This window comes from Neurospora hispaniola (assembly GCF_033458365.1).
Source record: "Neurospora hispaniola strain FGSC 10403 chromosome Unknown B0T23scaffold_4, whole genome shotgun sequence".
Taxonomy (NCBI): Eukaryota; Fungi; Ascomycota; class Sordariomycetes; order Sordariales; family Sordariaceae; genus Neurospora; species Neurospora hispaniola.
The window spans coordinates 2,887,546-2,907,396 of NW_026944409.1; the positions used below are offsets into that span (position 1 = coordinate 2,887,546).

At 51.8% G+C, this 19,851-nt stretch overlaps 4 protein-coding genes and 2 non-coding genes across 6 annotated transcripts; 2 read left to right on the top strand and 4 right to left on the bottom strand.

The window, feature by feature from the left end:
- Positions 1 to 422: 422 nt before the first annotated feature.
- B0T23DRAFT_t199 lies at positions 423 to 550 on the bottom strand. The gene has a single exon. It is a non-coding gene; the product is annotated as a tRNA-Met (tRNA).
- Positions 551 to 1,109: 559 nt separating this feature from the next.
- B0T23DRAFT_t198 lies at positions 1,110 to 1,198 on the bottom strand. The gene has a single exon. It is a non-coding gene; the product is annotated as a tRNA-Tyr (tRNA).
- A 986-nt stretch (positions 1,199 to 2,184) lies between these two features.
- On the bottom strand, positions 2,185 to 4,834 carry B0T23DRAFT_316727 (uncharacterized protein; the record flags this gene model as incomplete). The annotated part of the gene is made up of 2 exons (XM_062834950.1): positions 2,185 to 4,395; positions 4,454 to 4,834. The coding sequence occupies 2 exons, from the start codon at positions 4,832 to 4,834 to the stop codon at positions 2,185 to 2,187; spliced, it is 2,592 nt and encodes an 863-aa protein (XP_062693153.1).
- Positions 4,835 to 11,805: 6,971 nt separating this feature from the next.
- On the top strand, positions 11,806 to 17,036 carry B0T23DRAFT_147949 (ABC transporter CDR4). Its single transcript, XM_062832477.1, has 3 exons — positions 11,806 to 12,797; positions 12,868 to 16,594; positions 16,685 to 17,036. Exons 1-3 carry the CDS (start codon positions 11,999 to 12,001, stop codon positions 16,800 to 16,802), a joined length of 4,644 nt encoding a protein of 1,547 aa, XP_062693154.1. The 5' UTR covers positions 11,806 to 11,998; the 3' UTR covers positions 16,803 to 17,036.
- An 850-nt stretch (positions 17,037 to 17,886) lies between these two features.
- Positions 17,887 to 18,325, top strand: B0T23DRAFT_147936 (uncharacterized protein). The gene has a single exon (XM_062832476.1). It carries the CDS (start codon positions 17,957 to 17,959, stop codon positions 18,251 to 18,253), a length of 297 nt encoding a protein of 98 aa, XP_062693155.1. The 5' UTR covers positions 17,887 to 17,956; the 3' UTR covers positions 18,254 to 18,325.
- Positions 18,325 to 19,454, bottom strand: B0T23DRAFT_147925 (UBC-like protein). Its single transcript, XM_062832475.1, has 3 exons — positions 19,287 to 19,454; positions 19,151 to 19,230; positions 18,325 to 19,084 (listed from the first exon to the last, which is right to left on the bottom strand). Exons 1-3 carry the CDS (start codon positions 19,311 to 19,313, stop codon positions 18,397 to 18,399), a joined length of 795 nt encoding a protein of 264 aa, XP_062693156.1. The 5' UTR covers positions 19,314 to 19,454; the 3' UTR covers positions 18,325 to 18,396.
- Positions 19,455 to 19,851: the final 397 nt, after the last annotated feature.

Sequence of the window (19,851 nt, forward strand, 5' to 3'; positions counted from 1 at the left end):
TCCTTAAACTGTCTCGAGATTGATGACCTATTCAAAACCCCATTTCATGCGTTCGTGTCGATACGGAAAGTTCTCAATCTTAACTCCAGCGGCAGCGCTTCGACCAACTTGGAAAAAAAAATCTGAAAAAAAAACCAAAAATTTAAAAAAAAATTGAAAATAAAAAAAAAAAAAGCAAGCAACGTTAAAAAGTCAACCCTCCATCCAGCAAGTACCATAATACCTACGTTACGAAGACATGTCCTCCTAGGCAGCAACAGGACGCTACACTAATTGAGAATGAGGAATATCTAGACTAGTAGGTAGGTACTGCATGTATCTATCGCACAGCTGCAACAAATTATCCAACCAACCAACTCTCTCTGAGTATGATGGGGGAAAAAAAAAAAAAATTTGATCAAGTGCAAAAAGTGTAAAAAGATTGGGACCTGGGAGGCTCGAACTCCCGACCTCAGGATTACTCTGAAACTGTTTTTGGTGAAGTCACCCAGTCAGATCATACATGTGAGTAGTATGAGACCTGCGCGCTAGCCAACTGCGCCAAGGTCCCAGTTGATCATTTGCTGTTGAGAAAAATAAAATGGTAAAGTGGCTTATAAAGGAAAGGGAAAAGAATGAAGAGTGAGGTGGACCGGTTGGTGGAAGAAGTGATGAGGGAATTTGGAAAATGTGGTGGAGTGGAATGCGATGGTTGAAAGCGGAACCGCCGAGCCGGGAGCGGGAAGCCGGGCGATCGAGTATGAGATGGAGATCGGGGATTGGATTGGGACCAACAGTTGGAGTGGACAACGGACAATGGGACTGGAGTGAGAGTAGAGACAATGGGAAAGAAGGAATCTGGCGTACCGGCATATATGATGGATACAAGAACTTCAGCGGTGCCTAGGCTATTAGTCAAGAGAAATAAAGTTTCACTGTAGGCACCTGAGAATAGTCAAATCACAACTTGATCATGGCAGATAGCAGTTTGGAATCCATGGGCGATCAATGCACTAAAAAAAAAAAAAAAAAAAAAAAAAGGGAAAAAAGAGGGAATACCTGGTCGAAATGCGCAATAACGGCAGCCAAAGTGTAACACGACGAAAGGGAAAAAGTTCAAAAAATGAAATTCCCCTCGACCGGAATCGAGCCGGTGACCTTTCGGTATACAATCTAGACAATTACAGCCGAACGTGATATCCAACTACACCACAAGGGGTTTTATTTGTTGTATTAGCGCTTGCAAGATAGCACCCATAAGCCCTACACAATGCTTCCCGCATCAGCAACAAACAGGGCACTGTCAACGTTGCCTCGCCCATCACTCCTTCCTCCCTTGTTCTGCACAAGGAACTCATGTCAGACTACTACTTGACACAGAAGATACGGACATGTTTCGGAAAGATAATACTTCACGAGCCTAGGTCAATTATATATGACTCATTGCGTGACGACCCATCATTGTTCCTGACACATTCGAAAACACACAATCTTCGAAGCCACACAATTTTGATTGTCGCACGCTGTTGTTTGTGATATGGTCGAATCTCCTTCCCTACTGACTCACTCATTACCTTGAACGTGGTAGTTCTCCGTTCTCCTATCCATAGACTCCCCTCCCAGTCTTCAAATGGGGAAAAAAACGCAATGGCAACCTATCTAACCACTTCCACGCCAAAATGCCAAGCGCAAGAAAATCATCCCTGTTAAGTAACCATGTGCAAGACTCCAGCAAATAAATTCGTCAATGGTCAATGAGCAACCATGAAGCTCCTTATTATGTCCGTCTCTGGGTGCTGTTGAAGCTGTCCTACTAAGAAAAGAACCGAAAAGAACCCTTAGGGGTAATGTGTTTGACAACAGTGGCGGGCAAGACAAAGTTGGTAGTAGGTGGTTGTGGGATATACAAAATCAATTGGTCCTCCTAGATGTTCTTTCTCCTCCCTGGCACATACAGACAACCTTGACGAGTCAATGGTGGCATTGGTAATGGTGTTGCTCTTCCATACGCCTAACATCCTTCTTTGCTTCCTTCCTTCCTTCTTTTCCTTCTCAATGTGATCAATCTTCGCACTTCCTACTCCTACACCAAGAGCTTATTGTCTCTTGCGGTTTGGACTGTTTCTGTGATTCCGGGTGCTCTTCCTAGCCTGTGTTTCTGTGTTTGTTTTCTGTGTTTCTCTTGTTTTCGCTGCCAGTAACTGATCACAGCGTGACCTGTGTCGCATGCTCCACAGTCGTCTCGTTGCCGACATGCTTCGAGTCGCTGGCAGTACTGACGTCCCCGACCGATGTCGCTGGCGAATCGAGCGTGATAGTTAACCGGGGAGGTTGCGGGTTAATCTCCGAGTCCTGCTCCGAAATACCAGTCGTCTGCGAATCCAAGACATGCTCTACATGCTCGCCAGCACCTTCACCAGACTTCGCCGTCTCATCTTCTTCCTCGATCGCTTGCCCGTCGGCATTGATTTGACTGAGACGCTTGCCGGCGTGCTCGCCCTCGATGCTCACGCCAACTACCTCGGCCAAACTTCTAAAGTTGAACATGGGCTCAGTGCTGGTGCTTGGGTCCCTGTCCTGCTCGTCGCCGTCTTCGCTAACTCCAGAACGGCCACCTAAACTGAGACCGCTACCGCGAGGATCCTGGAGGTTAGAGGGCGGCACATGTGTGCCGCCCTGGTTACTTTCCACCGCAGACGAAGATGCAGACGAGGCACTGCTCATCTGGCGAAGATGCGACGGTCCAGCCATCGGCTGGGGGGACGGAATGGGGCGAGCAGAAGGCGAGGAAGCAGAAGCGTCATTGCTCGCTGCGCCCGCATTTCTATCAACGGCTTTACCCTTGTCCTTGGTGCTCGAGTCTGGCGCTAGCGCTCCGGGAGCTGCTGGCGTTGTCATGGCGGCACCTGTGGATGCCATAGCGCTGGCTACGCTGGCTTCGACTCGGAGGTTGCTGGCAGCACTATTTCCACGCTTCCTACCGAAACTCAGCCCAGGTAGACTCAGGCTACTTCCACTAGCCGAGCTGTGCCCACTGCGGCTTGCCTCATAGGGTCCGCCCTGTTTCGCTGCGGCTTTGGCTGCTGCCTTCTCTGCCTTCCTTTCTGCCTTCTCCCGTTCCTTCTCGCGTTTCTTTGCCTCCTTCTGTTCCTCCTTTTCAGCCTTCTTCTTGCGCTCCTCTTCCGCAGCCAAGGACAAGCGAATGGCCTCGGCGAACATCATCTCTTCTAGATCTTCCAACCGGCTACGTCGGTTTCCGTTGCCACTAGAACCGGCGGCGCGATCTGTATTGGCAGTAGCACCAGCATTAGCAGGAGTAGCTGGGCCGGTACCCCTATTCTCATCGCCGTTACCAGGAGTAGCCGATGCTGACCCAGAGCCCCCGGTATTCCGACGCCCGAAGCGACTCCTAAGCGCACGAGACTCGTTGTTGTTCATCAAGAACGCTGCTGTGTGTAAGGCTGTCGCAGCAGCAGCGCGCCTCGCCAAGTGTGCTCGTGCGGCCTGCAACTTGGTTGCCCATTCTGGCCGGACTTTATCCGTCAGAACGACATTCGGTGCGTTGGCAGACAATGACTGGTTGCGACGACGGCCACCTGGTGAAGCGACACCGGGAGACAGAGATCCTGAATTGACTGAACTTTCGGACGACATGGCTGCGCTTGTGCTTCCGAGCGCTAGGGGTGAAATGGCATAGGTCAAACCGCGACGGAATGGTGGCGGCTCATAAGTGACGCCAAAGTCGGGTTGCGTGCAGTAGGGGCAGCAAGCGGGCTCAGATACCAAGAGCCCCGCGGACTCTTCAGGATTGTTATTCGGATCGTTCTCGTTGTGTCCCTCTGGGAAATGCGGATCCGGCCGCTTAATCTGGACGAAGCATTCGCTGCAAATGGGCTGGTCGCAGCAGCGGGTGTGGTTCAAGTATGGAGGGTACGTCAAGAAGCAGATCGGACATTCGGTAGCGTTCTTGTAGAGGAAAACTTCGAGGGGTTGTCCGTTGACAAAGGGGTCGTTGGGTAACATGATTTCGCGGGGCGCAATTTCTGTACTCGAACCATTGCGACAAGATCCTCCTCCCAAGACAGCAGCAATAGCCTTTCCTCGCGTGGGCTTAAAAGGCGAACTGCTCCCTTTGCCGGAACCGGGAGAGGGCAGCGCAGAGCCCGCATTGGATGTGCTATGCTCAGAAGCTGTGGAGAGGCTGCGACCGCCGATCGGGACTGTCAGGTGGTTGGTATTCGAGCTCGCGTCGGTCGGTGAAGCAGGTGAGCGCGGTCGTGGGATCAACTCATCCGGGGGAGTTTCGCCGGCAGCCGGAATCGGCAGGCCTCGCGCGGCAGCGATGATTTGAGGCTCAGTCCAGTTCTCGTCGAAGTCGTTTAGTCCTCGCCAAAATGGAGCAAGTTTACGCTCAATCTAGAGGGATGATACGAGTTAGGAATATGCTTGATACCATGGCTTTGAGCGCACATACCATCAACTGCCTGACGATCTGTTTGTTAAAGTCCTCAGGCCCGACGTAGGTACCCATGGTGACGAGATAGCCACCGTCAACATGCTCCTCTTTCATGCTCCGCTCTCGCTCTTGTAGCCGGGCAACGCGCTCCCTCTCCAGCCTCCTGGCCTCCCTCTCCTGCTTTGTCTCCTTGCGTTCATGGCGCTCATCGGCGTGCGAGCTTGAGCCTCCTGCAGCGCGCCCCAAAAGTCCACTGAGATCGTGTCTGGTGTTGCGGTTCCTCCTAGATGACTCCCTGCCAGACTGTGTCGAGGAGCCTATACCGGCGTCAAGGGCGGAGTGGAGGCCACGGCGGCCGCTGTCATCGCCGCGGGACTCCTTTGTGTTTGCGTTCCCCATGGTGGTATTGACGACAGGCGCTAATGTGACCCGCCGGGAGCCGATGAGAGATGCAAGGCAGGATGGCGCGAAACAATGGGTGTGTAGTGTCTGTCGTCGTTGTCTTGTCGAAAGAGGTGGTGCATTCGTTCCGGCTGGCGGGGCCGCTAATCAGAATGACGGAGCAGATCAATCAAAGCCAAGCCTGCCAGCAGCAGCAGGGGCAACCGCGTGCAGTGGGTGCGCTAGGTCGATGCTCCCGGCTGCTGGGTTGTCAGATGTCAACAAGCTTCAGTGCGCGGGGCGGACCAGGTAGTGTACGGCGGCAGGGTGGAGCGCCACACGACGATGTGGTCGGCAAGAGGATAATGTTGAGATATTGGGAAGCGATCGCAGGGCTACGGGACAGAAAAAAGAAAGAGTACAAAGCAATCGAGATTCGGGGTCCAAGGTGGGATTTTTTCGCGCTCGGCAGTTGACGGGATGCAAAAGCTTGAGGGTAAGGTAGGAGAGAACGAAGCAGAAAGCAGGGCAAGGCACAGTGACGGAGGGCCGTCGTTGCCGGAGATGGCGGAGCTTGTCGGTGCGTTTAGATCCAATGGGGTGCTACAGCACGCGCGCTCATCCTGGCGGCGTCCAACGAGAACTTGCTGTCAGTCGCCCTGGAGCAGAGAGAGCGACTCTGGTCTGAGGCAGATGGAGCGATCTCCGGTCCGATGGGAGTCCGATGGGAGGTTCCAATCGAAGGAGGGGTTTCGGGTGCTTGTACGGGAGCAAGTTGAGAGAGACCCAATGCCGATGGTCACCTACTTAGCTGTCTATCAGTCTATTACCCAAGTTGGAGGGATGACGGACAGACGGGCGTCCTGCCAGCTAGAGAGGTAGACAAGGTCAAATGCTTGACAATCAACACGACAAAAAGACCGAGGCCAGCACGGTCGCTTGTCGTTCTCGTTGCTCGTTCCGATGACGACAGCGCTATGAGCGTACAGCGAGGGTATCACGTAGAGCCCGCTAAGAACAAATCAAGATGGAAGCTGAACTGAATGACAAGAAAACAGATGGATAAAGTTTGCCTGGAGAGTCCAAAAATTTGCTTGCTTCTTGCGTTGCTTGAATGAGGTCGGGGTCGGGGTCCAGACTGAGGGTTACGTTCAGGTAGGTTTTGTGCGGCATAGGATTGCCTGCCGGTGAGGGAATGGAACCCTTCCGTTGAGGTACCTTATCTGCCAGCAGCATTCAGGTCATCACTGCCGTCATCTCCTTCCATTGCTCTCAGGTGTTACAGTCATGCATTTACCTCTTCTCGATCAAGGCATCGAGCAATGAATCCTAATAACTCGATGGTGTTCTTCCACAAGGGGAGATGGCTAGATTCTCTAGTGTTGGGCGTTATTCGACGCACCATTTGATAAAGCACTAACAATCATACACCCATTTTTAGCCTGTGGACGATCTCCAACTAATAGGACCGGCAACAACACCCTTGAGCCAACACTTTGTTTTGATCATCCTGACACTTTCCTCGCATTCACGTTCTGTCTTCAAAAAACCCATAGTCATCTATTCGAAAGAGCTTGGGAAAGGTCGATTCTGTCACGCCTTCAAGAAGATATACGATATGAGGAAGACCCAGTTAGCTGACTTTTTCACGTCACGCTTCGTTCAGCTCCGTCAGCAAGCACAACGACTCAAGCTTGGAAAATGAACATCGGTTCATGGTTATCCAAACGTAAGTTTGTCCTCCAAGGGTACTAAGATATTAAGAGCATGATTTACAGGGTAAACATCGACGAGTCAGCCTTCGTCCCGCATCCTAGACTTCAACGTGCGACGGCCCTCGGTGATAGTATTGTTTCACGCGGCGGTAACAGTAGCTCAGTGACACTCAAGATAGGGTGAGCTATTAAGGCGGCTAACGAGACGATACAAACCAGGTTGTTGGCATGGCTCCCGAGATATGTTCACAAGGCGAGCATGCAGATGTTGTGTGTGTCACCAAGTGAACAATGAGTTCAAGGGCGTCAGCAGCCATTCACGATGCTTCTTTTAGAAACAAAACCAACACTTCATTTTCATCATACCTACACCATCGGCACGAGGTTGATTCCATCAGTATATATGGGCTGTCCCTACATATGGACTTCGGACTCTTGTATATTGACCATTTGCTTGCTCAATACAATGTTCAACTGAAGCTGCAGGCTTGCCGCAATGTTCTCTTTATACAGAAAAACTCTGTCTGTAAATCTTTTGCTGCCCCATGGGTAGACAACGTATCATAGCCGTCGGATTGATACAGAATCAACCATTAGTAGAGACTGAGTAGGTATGGCGCTTCTGTGAATCCTTCCACAGTCCTCCATGCCCTGCAATATCCTACCAATGCTCAACTGCTTTTCTCACTATCCCGTATAGACTCCTGGCATCCGTTTCCAGCTAAGCATTTCAGACTGCGCAAATCTCTTCCAAAACCCAAACCCTAAGGCACGCCAGTTACATTTCTGTGATCGCCATTGTGTAGCTGCCAGTTAGGCCCTGGAACCTAGAAACGGATGCCCCGAGTCTATACGGTACATATCCCAATGGGTGATGGAAAATGCGTCTGTCCCTGCTTACTGCTCATGTTAGTGCAGCTTTTGCATTGTTATGTTTCCCACAAATGTCGGGATCAACTCAGAAGAACATGCAGTGCATGTACCTAGAAGCAGATTCACTGACCTACAGAAGTGAACACGGGCATCACAGCATCTATCTCCAGATTGTCCTGTTAATGGAGGCAAGAGCTCCTAGACCGCCGTACATCATTTTCCCTCTCTTTGGAGCTTATACTGATAGAATCATCTATAAAGGTGGATTCTACTTGGAGCCGCTTCTCCTTTTTAGAAATCACCACACTGGACGACTTCATCGTGCTTCTGGACTTATTACGCTGTGCTGGTGTTGTTGCACCAGCCGTGCTAACACATCTTCTGGGAAGGAGACTTTGCAATGATTGCTTTCACCTCGTAATCTATCATTCTGCTGTTGACGGGTCCGCAATGCATGCCCGAGTAGGTAGCCATGACTGACCGTCTGTGGCTGTCTCGGCTATCTCTAGTCATGTCTATACAGTAGGGGAATCTGATAAAGCGGCCATCGAGAACAATAACTTTTTCCCCTAGTCAGCGCAAGCCACTCACTCTCTTTTGGTAATTAAGGTGACTGGGACGGTCACTGCAAGAAGCGAGGTCCATCCAATATTAACTCCAGGAAAAGATATAAGCACCACCCGCACGTGACTGATATATACAAACAGACGGGCATGGCATGCTCGATAAGTTCAGCTATATCAAGCGCAGTAACACTGATTCGGTGACGAATCGAGAACAATTGTGATTCTGTGCCTAGAATGGAAGCCGCCACTGTTTTTGCGCGATCCTCTGATGTGTGTCGCGACATATGAAGCACCCACACCACCACAATGTAGTATGACGTCCTGCAAATCATCTGGTGTGCGTGCTACAGTGCGCATGGGCGAAGGATCCGCGACTTTCGTGTATGTAGTATATCTGGATGGTTTGGACCAGGTCGTTGGTGATGTAACAAATGAGAGAATTCAAGATGCAAGATGCCCAAGGAGCGACCTAAGGACGATATAAACTTGATGTTTGCTGACTGGGCAAGTCTGATGGATCGTTTGATGTTGGTAATGTCGATGAACTTCCATTTATACAGCTGTTGGTTCAGCTGGTCAGGTTGGCACCGTGCAGCCCGGGAGCAGGCGCACTGTCTATAAAGATGAGCAAAGGGTTTTTGCTGATTTACCTACACTAAGAACTGTCTCCGTGGATGATCATCTTGTAGAAAGGTTAACAAGATCTCACCAAGCCGTCCGATTCGATCAGCAAACGTGCTGCGTGTGTAATACGTTTAGTGTAAAACGTGGCAGTCGACTCGGTTCCAGGTGTCTGGTTGTAATAATCTATGTATCCGCATCCGTATTCGGACCTAGAGCTGGATCTAGAGCTGGATTATGCTTCAATTTGTTTTGAAACCATCGAGATACGAACACTTTGCCAAACTGCCTTTGGTAGATGGAAGATTTTACGTTTTCGTTCTGGAACATCGGGGAGAGGGCCAGGTCGTTGAAACACAGCGTATCCAGGGTCGAAAAAAGAAAAAAAGTGAGCCGCAATCGACGACTTTGTGCCGACTTGGAAGAGTGCGGAAACGGTGTGGAGTTTTTCGGTTTCGGTTTCGTAATCGCTGTGCGAGACCTCGCATGTCCCTGATACATAGACTAACGAAGAGTGAACGGGAAAACGCCTAACGAAATAGGGTTAGAAGCTGTGGGGAGTTTAGTGGAGGCGACTGGCTGATCATGGATATTGTGGATTCTTAAAGGTTGAAGAGTTGGCTGATGACGAGGAGACTGTTGCCGCCGGATGATGAAATAGGAAGAGAGTCGGTGACATATCCGCGTAAAGTAGAGAATGGTATGTGTTTCCGAGAAAGATCTGTCTAGAGCTGAGATCTTCAACGTCCGGAAAAGGGTAGAGTCCGCCAGCCCGAGAACGAGCCTGCGACGCTGCCTCTGGAGGGTCCGTTACACCCGTGACGCCAAGAACTAAGCACAAACTGGGGAATCCGTCTGTCACCATGTCCAGTGGACCATCACGGCGCATCCGCAAGTTGTGGTGCCGGGGGAGAGAAGACAACGGTCAGAAAGTTTATTCAAGTCAAACGGTCAGCCAGGCCACGCCAGAGTGTCGGGATATTGCAACTCTCCGTGCGCGATATGTAACCTCTGCTTGTTTCCTATCCCCGCCAAAGGTAACGGTGAGTCCACGGGGCGGCAGATGGTTGTAGTATTGAGGGGGGATCCCGGTTTAAGGCAGGCAGTGCCAGATGCCGGATTCTCATGATGCGACGGGCAGCGACAGGGCAAGTTCTTTCCTACATAGATCCATTTTGACAGTTTGTCAAGCCTTGTGGGGTTACTCACTGCCTGGGCTCCCGCTCTGGTCCGTGCTTGTCACCGAAATCCCGAAATCCATTCGTTTGATGGCTGGTGTTAGCATATGAAAAGGGCGACTGGATCCTTAACTGTCAGGAGGTATTCCTGTGCGGTTCTTTTGTGAGATTTTAGGTACGCGTCACATCGAGGAGGGTTGGCGGGGATAGCGGCCGGGGCTGATGTTTGATTGTGGTAATTGGAGGATGTTGCGGGTTCGGACTGGTAAAAGACCCCGAAAAAATCCAATTTGAGTGTGTAGGAAAAAAGTGTGTCTGGCGGGAGCAAGGAACTGAATCAATTGTCCAGCACGTGGGGGATCCAGCGACCTAAGGGAACATTCAGCGAAGCGGGCTCTCCCCACTGGGCAGGCACTGGCGAGGGAGGGGACCCGGACGGGATTTGTTCGAATTTTAGGTTTCTGTTTCAGTGTTTGTCGTCTCCCTTCCTCCTGCTTGAATCGTTTTTTTTTTTTCTTTCTTCGGATAGCCCTAGATCCGACCCAACATGCAGGATCTGATTGGGGTGCCAAACTCTGGAGATCAAATGCAGCAAGCCCAGCAACGGACAGCCTCTAATCCGACCTATTCTAATTGACACCACTGGCTCATCTGAAGGATCGCCAGAATTATATGATTTTAGTGCATCGGTATGGACGCGCTTAGTGTGGTGTAGAAGCGTCTCTGCGGTACTGAGGACGGTGGAGAACGAGCACTTACACGTATTCGGAACCTTGGGCCATCCCGTCACCACCGCCATTCACCCTCCAACAACATGGGGTGCAAGATGGATGTATCGTCGACAAGTTATACACTACATGATGTCGGGGATCAGCAAGTCCCCTCACCCAGTTGCTGCGGCGGCGCAAGGGATCGGAGCGGAGCGGCCGCTGGGAGTCAACTACAGTACTATTGCATAGTACATTGAGCGGTGCTCGGCATCGCCAAGAAGCCCGACATCTCTGTGGCGGGAGTGGTTGAATGATTTTCGGTCAGTATGAATCATTTTCCCGTCATCACCATGGACGCTAAAGTCTTCTAGCCAACAAGCTCTAGAACAAATGCCCGACTCCGTTTCAGTAGGGTCGGGCTACTATGCAGTAATTCTAAGTACTTACTAGTGGTGTAGTCCTCAGGGCATGCTCCACATGGCAACTTGAGCGGGCTGCCTTTGCTGCTCTTCGCGACACCATTTGTGCAGGCGGCTCACTTACAATGATGGATGGCCCTCTAGTGTATTAGCCCAGAATGACGAACGAGAAGGGTAAATATCCATTGGCTACTCTCCCTAGTAGTATCCTCGTATACGGGGCTCTCTGATTGACGGGAGGACGGGAGCGGACGGGCTTAACGGGGTCGCTGCCATTTTCGTCCACTTCTCCAGATGTCGAGAACCCCAAAAATCCCGTACAAGGCAGCTGTACCGGGTACTTCAACTTGGTAGCAGTGTGAAGCTCGAGACGAGGTACCCAAGACTCCAGGAACGGGGAAGGCCCTCCAACAAAGAGTAGACGGCTCCACTCTCTCAGACCTTCGGAGCCTGCGAGGACCCCGTCTCCCCTTTAGATTCCCAAAGGCCCGGGTTCTTCGCATTCCATCTCTGGTCGTCTCTTATAGTCCTGCGGTCCGGCGACATTCTGACATGTTGCCGCTGATCTCTGGACCTGCTAGATCTCGACCTCTTCTTTTTTCGCCAGCAGATCCTCCCTTCCATCCGCTCCAGGTCTCCCGGTCTAAAGGTTCATCCGATCTATACGGAGTGAGGTACGTACCCACGGCTCTGTCGCTACTTATACGGCAATAGAGAACAGTCCGGGGTGCTACACACACTTTCTTTTACACTATCAATTCCTCCACTTCCTCAGCTCCTTCTCTCCCTCTTTCTGGTTTAGTGGACAATTGTGAATCTTCTTGTTTGCGTACATATAATTTCTGGACCGCCCCCTCTGCCTTGTAAGTCCTCTTTCCGTTCAGTCTCAACTTTCTTCGGACGAACCCCCCCACACCACCCCAGCCAACCTAGACATACCCGACATTGTCAAAGAGTCCAACTAAACATAAGGCACGGACCGACACTTACACCAATATCTTCGGGGTTAGGGCACAAGTTGAGACCATCTCATCAGCGATTTAATACATAACCGTATTGTAATTGGAGCAAGTCCTTCGGACACAAAAGAAATCACCACCATGTCCTTCATGGTGGGCACTGGTTCCTTCGGGAACTATGACCACACAGCCCGGACTTCTGGAGCACCTCTTGGGCGCCGGCAGACACACGACTTGGAGGAGGAATCTGTCGCCGCCAACCCTTCCGGACCTACTCATCCCGAGCCGGGCTCTTCACATTCTCATAACGACCAGATGACGGGAACAGGGGCCACATCCATGACCGATGTTGACGGAAGCACCGCTCGTTCTGAGAAAGAGAAGGACACCCAGCATGCCAACGACAGCGACAGCACCTGCGAGGAGGACGAGGACCGTATCGAGGAGAACCGCCGCGCAAGCCAAGTCCTCGCCCTGGCACGAAAATACACTTCGCAGTCCCACGCTGCCGTTCCCGAGGGAAAAACTGTCTTCCAGGTCGACGACGAGAACTCACCACTCAACCCCAATGGTCCCAACTTCAATTCTCGTGCTTGGGCCAAGGCCCTCGTTGAGCAGATCAGTGGCGATGGCCTTCAGTTCCGTACCACCGGTGTCGCTTTCCAAAATTTGAACGTTTTCGGTTTCGGCTCTGCCACGGATTACCAAAAGGATGTTCTCAATGTTGGCCTTGAAATCTTCAGCCAGGTCCGCAACCTCATTGGTATGGGGCGACAGCGCCGCATCGACATTCTCCGTGACTTCGATGGTGTTGTGCGCAAGGGTGAGATGTTGGTTGTTTTGGGCCCCCCTGGTTCCGGCTGCACAACCTTCCTCAAGACTATTGCCGGCGAGCACGACGGCATCTTCATCGACGACCAGTCCTACTTCAACTATCAGGGTATGTTGTGCATAAATTGAGCCATGTCGTTTTGTGTCGAGTTGGTTTCGCTAACACGACGTCTACCTAGGTATGACCGCCAAGGAGATCCACACACATCACCGTGGTGAGGCCATCTACTCTGCCGAAGTCGATACCCATTTCCCCCAGTTGACGGTGGGTGAGACGTTGACCTTTGCGGCTCGCGCTCGTGCTCCTCGTCACATCCCCGATGGCGTCACCAAGACCGACTTTTCCAACCATCTCCGAGATGTCGTCATGGCCATGTTCGGCATCAGCCACACCATTAACACTCGTGTCGGTAACGAGTATATCCGTGGTGTTTCGGGTGGTGAAAGAAAGCGTGTCTCCATTGCCGAGGCCGCGCTCTCTGGTGCTCCCCTTCAGTGCTGGGATAACAGCACCAGAGGTCTCGACAGTGCCAATGCCATCGAGTTCGTCAAGACCCTCAGACTGCAGACTGAGCTCTTCGGAAGCACTGCCTGCGTGTCCATCTACCAAGCCCCTCAGAGCGCCTACGACCTCTTTGACAAGGCTGCTGTCTTGTATGAGGGTCGCCAGATCTTCTTCGGCCGTGCCGACGAGGCCAAGCAGTACTTCGTCAACCTGGGTTTCGAATGCCCTGCTCGCCAGACCACTCCCGACTTCCTGACCTCTATGACCAGTCCCACAGAGCGTATTGTCCGCCCCGGCTTTGAGGGCAAGGCTCCTCGTACACCCGACGAGTTTGCTGCTGCCTGGAAGAATAGTGCCGAGTACAAGTCTCTCCAGGCTGAGATTGAAGAGTACAAGAAGGAGCATCCCATCAACGGACCTGATGCTGAGGCTTTCCGCGCCTCCAAGAAGGCTCAGCAGGCCAAGGGTCAGCGCGCCAAGTCTCCCTTCACACTCTCCTACATCCAACAGGTTCAGCTGTGCTTGTGGCGAGGATGGCGACGCCTGGTAGGAGATCCTAGTATCACACTGGGTTCTCTTATCGGTAACTTCATCATGGCTCTTATCATCTCCAGTGTCTTCTACAACCTGCAACCCAACACGGACAGCTTCTACCGGCGCGGCGCTCTTCTCTTCTTCGCCATTCTCATGAACGCTTTCTCGTCGGCCCTCGAAATTCTGACCCTCTACGCTCAACGTCCGATTGTTGAGAAGCACGCTCGTTATGCTCTGTACCACCCGTCCGCCGAAGCTGTCGCTTCCATGCTCGTCGATATGCCCTACAAGCTCGCCAACTCCATCGTCTTCAACGTTACGCTGTACTTCATGACGAATTTGCGCCGAGAAGCGGGTCCGTTCTTCTTCTTCCTGCTCGTGTCCTTCGTCACTGTACTCGTCATGTCGATGATCTTCCGTACCATCGCCAGTTCCTCGCGTACGCTGTCTCAGGCCATGGTGCCCGCTGCCATCATCATCCTTGCGCTCGTTATCTTCACCGGTTTCGCCATTCCCACCACTTACATGCTTGGCTGGTGCCGCTGGATCAACTATATTGATCCCATCGCATATGCCTTCGAGTCGTTGATGCTAAATGAGTTTGTCGGCCGCAAGTTCCATTGTGAAGCCTATGTTCCTAGCCCTAGTATTCCCACGTACGCCAACGTCGGTAACTTGAACCGCGTCTGCTCAGCCGTTGGTTCCGTCGCGGGCCAGGACTACGTTCTTGGAGACGACTACCTCCGTGAGAGCTTCAACTACGTCAACAGCCACAGGTGGCGCAACTTTGGCATCATCATCGCCTTCATCTGCTTCTTCCTTTTCACCTACATCGCTGCTGCCGAGGCTGTATCGGCCAAGAAGAGCAAGGGTGAGGTTCTTGTCTTCCGCAGGGGCTACAAGCCCGCTTCCTTCAAGGAGAACAAGGGCGATGCCGAGTCTGGTGGCGTTCAGGTTGCCGGCAAGGGCCACGTCAGCGATGGCAACACTTCCGACAAGGAGGCTGGTTTCTTGCAGGCCCAGACTAGCGTCTTCCACTGGAACAACGTCTCCTACCATGTTCCCATCAAGAAGGAAATTCGCCAGATTCTCAACAACGTTGATGGCTGGGTTAAGCCTGGTACTTTGACCGCTCTCATGGGTGTCTCGGGCGCCGGAAAGACCACGTTGCTCGACTGTTTGGCTGACCGTATCAACGTCGGTGTGATCACTGGTGAGATGCTGGTTGATGGCAAGCCTCGCGATACTTCTTTCCAGCGCAAGACCGGTTACGTTCAACAGCAGGATCTCCACCTCGAAACCACTACCGTCCGTGAGGCCTTGAACTTCAGTGCCCTCCTCCGCCAACCCGCCCACGTTCCCCGCGCCGAGAAGCTCGCTTATGTCGATGAGGTTATTAAGCTCCTCGATATGGAGGAGTACGCCGACGCTATCATTGGTGTCCCTGGTGAAGGCTTAAACGTCGAGCAGAGAAAGCGTCTTACTATCGGTGTCGAACTTGCTGCCAAGCCTCCTCTTCTTCTCTTCGTTGACGAGCCTACTTCCGGTCTCGACTCTCAGACTTCGTGGGCTATTCTGGACCTCCTCGAGAAGCTGACCAAGAGCGGCCAGGCTATTCTATGCACTATCCATCAGCCCTCGGCCATGCTTTTCCAGCGCTTCGATCGTCTGCTCTTCTTGGCTAAGGGTGGTAGGACCGTTTACTTTGGTGACATTGGCAAGAACTCCAAGACCATGGCTTCTTACTTCGAACGCCAGAGTGGTGTCAAGTGCCCTCCTGATGCCAACCCGGCCGAGTGGATGCTCGAGGTAATTGGTGCTGCTCCTGGAACTCACTCCGAGATTGACTGGCATGATGCTTGGCGATCCAGTCCCGAGTACCAGGCTGTCCAGGAGGAGTTGCAACGTCTGAAGAACAACTCCAATCACACGGACGCTTTGGAAATGGATGGTGACGCTGGTGGCTACCGCGAATTCGCCGCTCCCTTCTTCGAGCAGCTCAGAGAGGTTACCTACCGTGTCTTCCAGCAGTACTGGCGCACGCCGTCGTACATCTACTCCAAGACCGCCCTCTGCATCTCCGTCGCCTTGTTCATCGGTTTCGTCTTCTACAACGCGCCCAACACCATCCAGGGTCTCCAGAACCAGATGTTCGCCATTTTCAACCTGCTCACCATCTTCGGTCAGCTCGTCCAGCAGACCATGCCTCACTTTGTCGTCCAGCGTTCGCTTTACGAGGTCCGTGAGCGCCCCTCCAAGGTCTACGGCTGGAAGGTTTTCATGCTCTCCCAGATCATCGTCGAGCTTCCGTGGAACGCGCTCATGGGTGCCATCATGTACTTCTGCTGGTACTACCCCGTCGGCCTGTACCGTAACGCCGAGCCAATGGGCCAAGTGACTGAGCGTGGCGGTCTGATGTTCCTGCTCCTCCTCGCTTTCATGTGGTTCACTTCAACCTTTACCGACTTTATGATTGCCGGTTTCGAGACCGCCGAGGCCGGTGGTAACATTGCCCAGCTGCTTTTCTCCCTCTGCCTGATCTTCTGCGGTGTCCTCGCCAGCCCCGAGGCCATGCCCGGCTTCTGGATCTTCATGTACCGCGTCAGCCCCTTCACGTACCTGGTCAGCGCCATGTTGTCGGTCGGCGTGGCCAACACGGACGTGCATTGCTCGGATGTCGAGTTCCTCAAGTTCAACCCCCTCAACGGCACTTGCGGGGAGTACATGTCCGACTACATCAAGGCCGCTGGTGGTTACCTCCTCAACCCAGACGCCACGGACGAGTGCAGCTTCTGCCCCATTGACAAGACCAACATGTTCCTTGCTAGCGTGTCGTCCGACTATGCCGATAGATGGCGCAACTTTGGGTATGTTTTTTTTGTTTTTTTTTTTCCCGCTCTTTCCTTTCCCCTTGTCATATTTTCAACAACGGTTACTAATATACTCTTCAACAATAGCATCCTCTTTGCCTACATCGCCTTCAACATCCTCGCCGCCCTCGCAGTCTACTGGCTCGTCCGCGTCCCCAAGAAGAACGGCATTTTTGGCTTCCTCAAGAAGCAAAAGAAGGAGTAAACTCTCTTTCGCCAAATCCCAAAACACCAAAAAATAACGAAAAAAAAAAAATAAAAGCTTATAAAGTAAGGCACATACAACATACTTTTATAGACCGCCCCCCCATATTTACACCACCACTTACGAGGAGACGATTGAGGATGGGATAATTCACGCGTCGAAGAAGAGAGAGAGGAGAGAGCGACCTCGTTTCGCAATGGGTTTTTTGAAGTTGATGGTCATCATGCATTGATTTTACGGTGTTCCGAATTTTCACATCTCATCTCTACTACACCTTTGTACTACCTACACTAGGTATACATCTAAACACCCCCCCCCTCCACCTTACACATCTTTTCCTCTTTTCATTTTTTCTTTCTTTTTCTTTTGGACATACCCTCCGCGGTTCCAATTGGCTTTTACCTACCTACCTACTTGGCATTTCTCAGCGATTTGTCCTTTATTTTTGATATCAAGGCTCTAGCGATATGCACCATTTTATCTTCTTCTTCAAGACTTGCGTTACCAAGCTCGACAATTTTGTACAGATGACATGTAATGTTTTTTTTTTTCCCCTCATATATAGAGAGATAATGATGTTGGAAAAAAAAAAAAAGGAAAAGCGCATCGATGCGGGCGGCGGGGACGGGAAACTTTTGGAGGGGGCGGATGATTGATTTTTTTTTTTTTTTGAGCAGTTGATGAATAGAATAGAATATGAATACCTATTATTCTTTTTCTGGGGAAAATGTCTGTTTGCTATGGCTAAAATGGCTAATAATCTTGGACATGTGCGCGTATGAACTTTGGATATAGAAAGAAATGCCCTGCGCCATGCAACTTCGAGAGATTTGGGATGGAGAGGATGAGAGACAGCGAGACGTCGACTTCTTCGCTTGATTGGTTGGTGTACTATCAACGCTCAAGTTCATGTAATTAGGTAGTATGATTGTTGATTGGGAGAATATCTGTGTGAGATAAGATAGGTCGAGGAAGCTGAGACACTTGATGAAGGAACGACGTGTCCAATTCCCCCGACTAAGCTGAATTAGATAGGGTATGTCCAATGTGACACATCACTCATCGCATCGGTCTTTTTGGGCAATCCATTCATTCAATCCTATCCCACCAATCCTCTCGTTATGCTCAAGTCACACACGTGATGAACTGCGCCCATGCTCCAATTCTCCAGTCCAACTCCGGTACATATTTGCTCTGGAAACCCTGTCACTTTTGCTCTTGGTTTTGGTCTTGGTTTTGGTATTGTTGGAAATTGCAATTACGTTGTGGTCTCTTTCTTCTCGCCTTGCCTGCCTGTATGTCCAACGCTGATGATGCCCGTGATAATCACGTACGCTAACGATCCTGTCCTCGGCCTGCATTGCCCCCCCCTTCTCCCGAAACGCCGATGCTTGTATATATATATGAAAGAAGAAAACCGTATTCCATATGGCAATAAATGGACGTCTTGACCCCCAACAATCCACTGACTGACGGCCGCGACTTGGGTTCGTTTCGGATGTTCGGTGGTATTGTCGGATAATGCAGGGTATCCTTCGCTGATAGTGATCGTTCCTCCTGCTTGCTGGTCCTTCCTCCCGGGATTTCTCATCCCTCAAGCCTCGCCAAAGATCCTCACCATCAATACGTAAAAGAAGAAAAAGGATCCCGCCAGCAGCCACTTATGCCTCGACATCCACCCCTGACCCGCATCTCTTTGCTGCATAACCACGTCCACGACAGCGTGAGCCTGACCACCGCTGCTGCCAGCGATACCTAGCTGAGGCCCGCATGACGACGCGTTCGCCGGCTCCGGCCTGTTCCCCGTCGCTGGGTCAATGTTGTTTTCCTTGATCCACCTCCAGTTCTCAGCGTCCACCTCGGGCCACTCCGACCTGAACTTGGCGCCCCCATCGCCAGCCTTCACGTTGCCTTTTCCCGCTGCGCCGTTCGGTCGGAGATGGGAGCCGCCACCCGTCGAGTTCCACCACCGTGAGCGCGCGGCGTGAAACTTGCGTTCCGTTTCGGTGGCCGAGACGGAGCCCGTTGTCATCTCTTCGGAGGTCATGAATGATAGTAGGCCGATGAGGATCGTCGAGACTTCCCAGGCCGGGTTGAAGGATTTGGGGTGGAAATCCGAGATGGAGAGACATAGTCGGCTCGAGGGTGTGAAGCGGCCGGAAGGAGTGTGCATACGGATCGCAGGAGGAGCGAAGGGGTAGTTGGGCGGGAAGATGAGCGTGCCCCAGTATTGACCGCCGTGGTAAGGAGTGTTCTCGGGTCCTGTGATGATGTAATGCCATCTGGAGAACTGTATGTCAGCCGCTGACCACATATAAGCGAAGCTGGCAGTGGTAGTAGATGCTTACTCCAGGATGTTGGACTCGGAGGGGTGGGCAGTGATGTACGGCGGGGGGTTCTCGGTGATGGATTTGTATTCGCGCGTCAACTAGAAGAAAACATTAGTCCATGTTCAAGCAAGACCATGGAATTTGGTGGACTTGCGCGCTTGTGTGCCGCACGTGTAGCCATGGTGAATTGCGCAGATGGCGATGTCTCGAGATGGTATTGGGCCGCGACTGTGTGGCAAAGAATGAAAACACAAGAAGGAATCGGCGGCCGTGGGACAAGGGGAGTGAGTGCCTTGAAACGAGCGATCGAGAGTCGGGTTTACTGCGACTTTGTAGACGGCGGAGCGACGTGATTCGAGTCTCGGGTGAGTGACGATGGCGATGAGTCGTACGTTAAGTTTGGAGGTGGATGGATTGGTAGTAGTTTGTTATTAAGTAGGTGGATGTGGTGATGGTGGTCTGTTTAGTTTAGTTCTAGGATGGAAGGTGGAAAGTAGTGGGTAGGTCCAGTCAAGGTTAGCGACAGAATGTCAGTGAGAGCAGTGCAGTGACGGACAGTCGGGTGGTGGCACGGCACGGGGTATGGCATTCATTGTGGAGTTGGGGGAACACACGGCAAGCGACCTCCCCCAATCTCCATTTCCCAAAAAAGTGAAACCAACAACTGGACTGGACGCTGGACCCAATCGGGGTCTAGTCCAGTTACAGTGGGTCTGCCG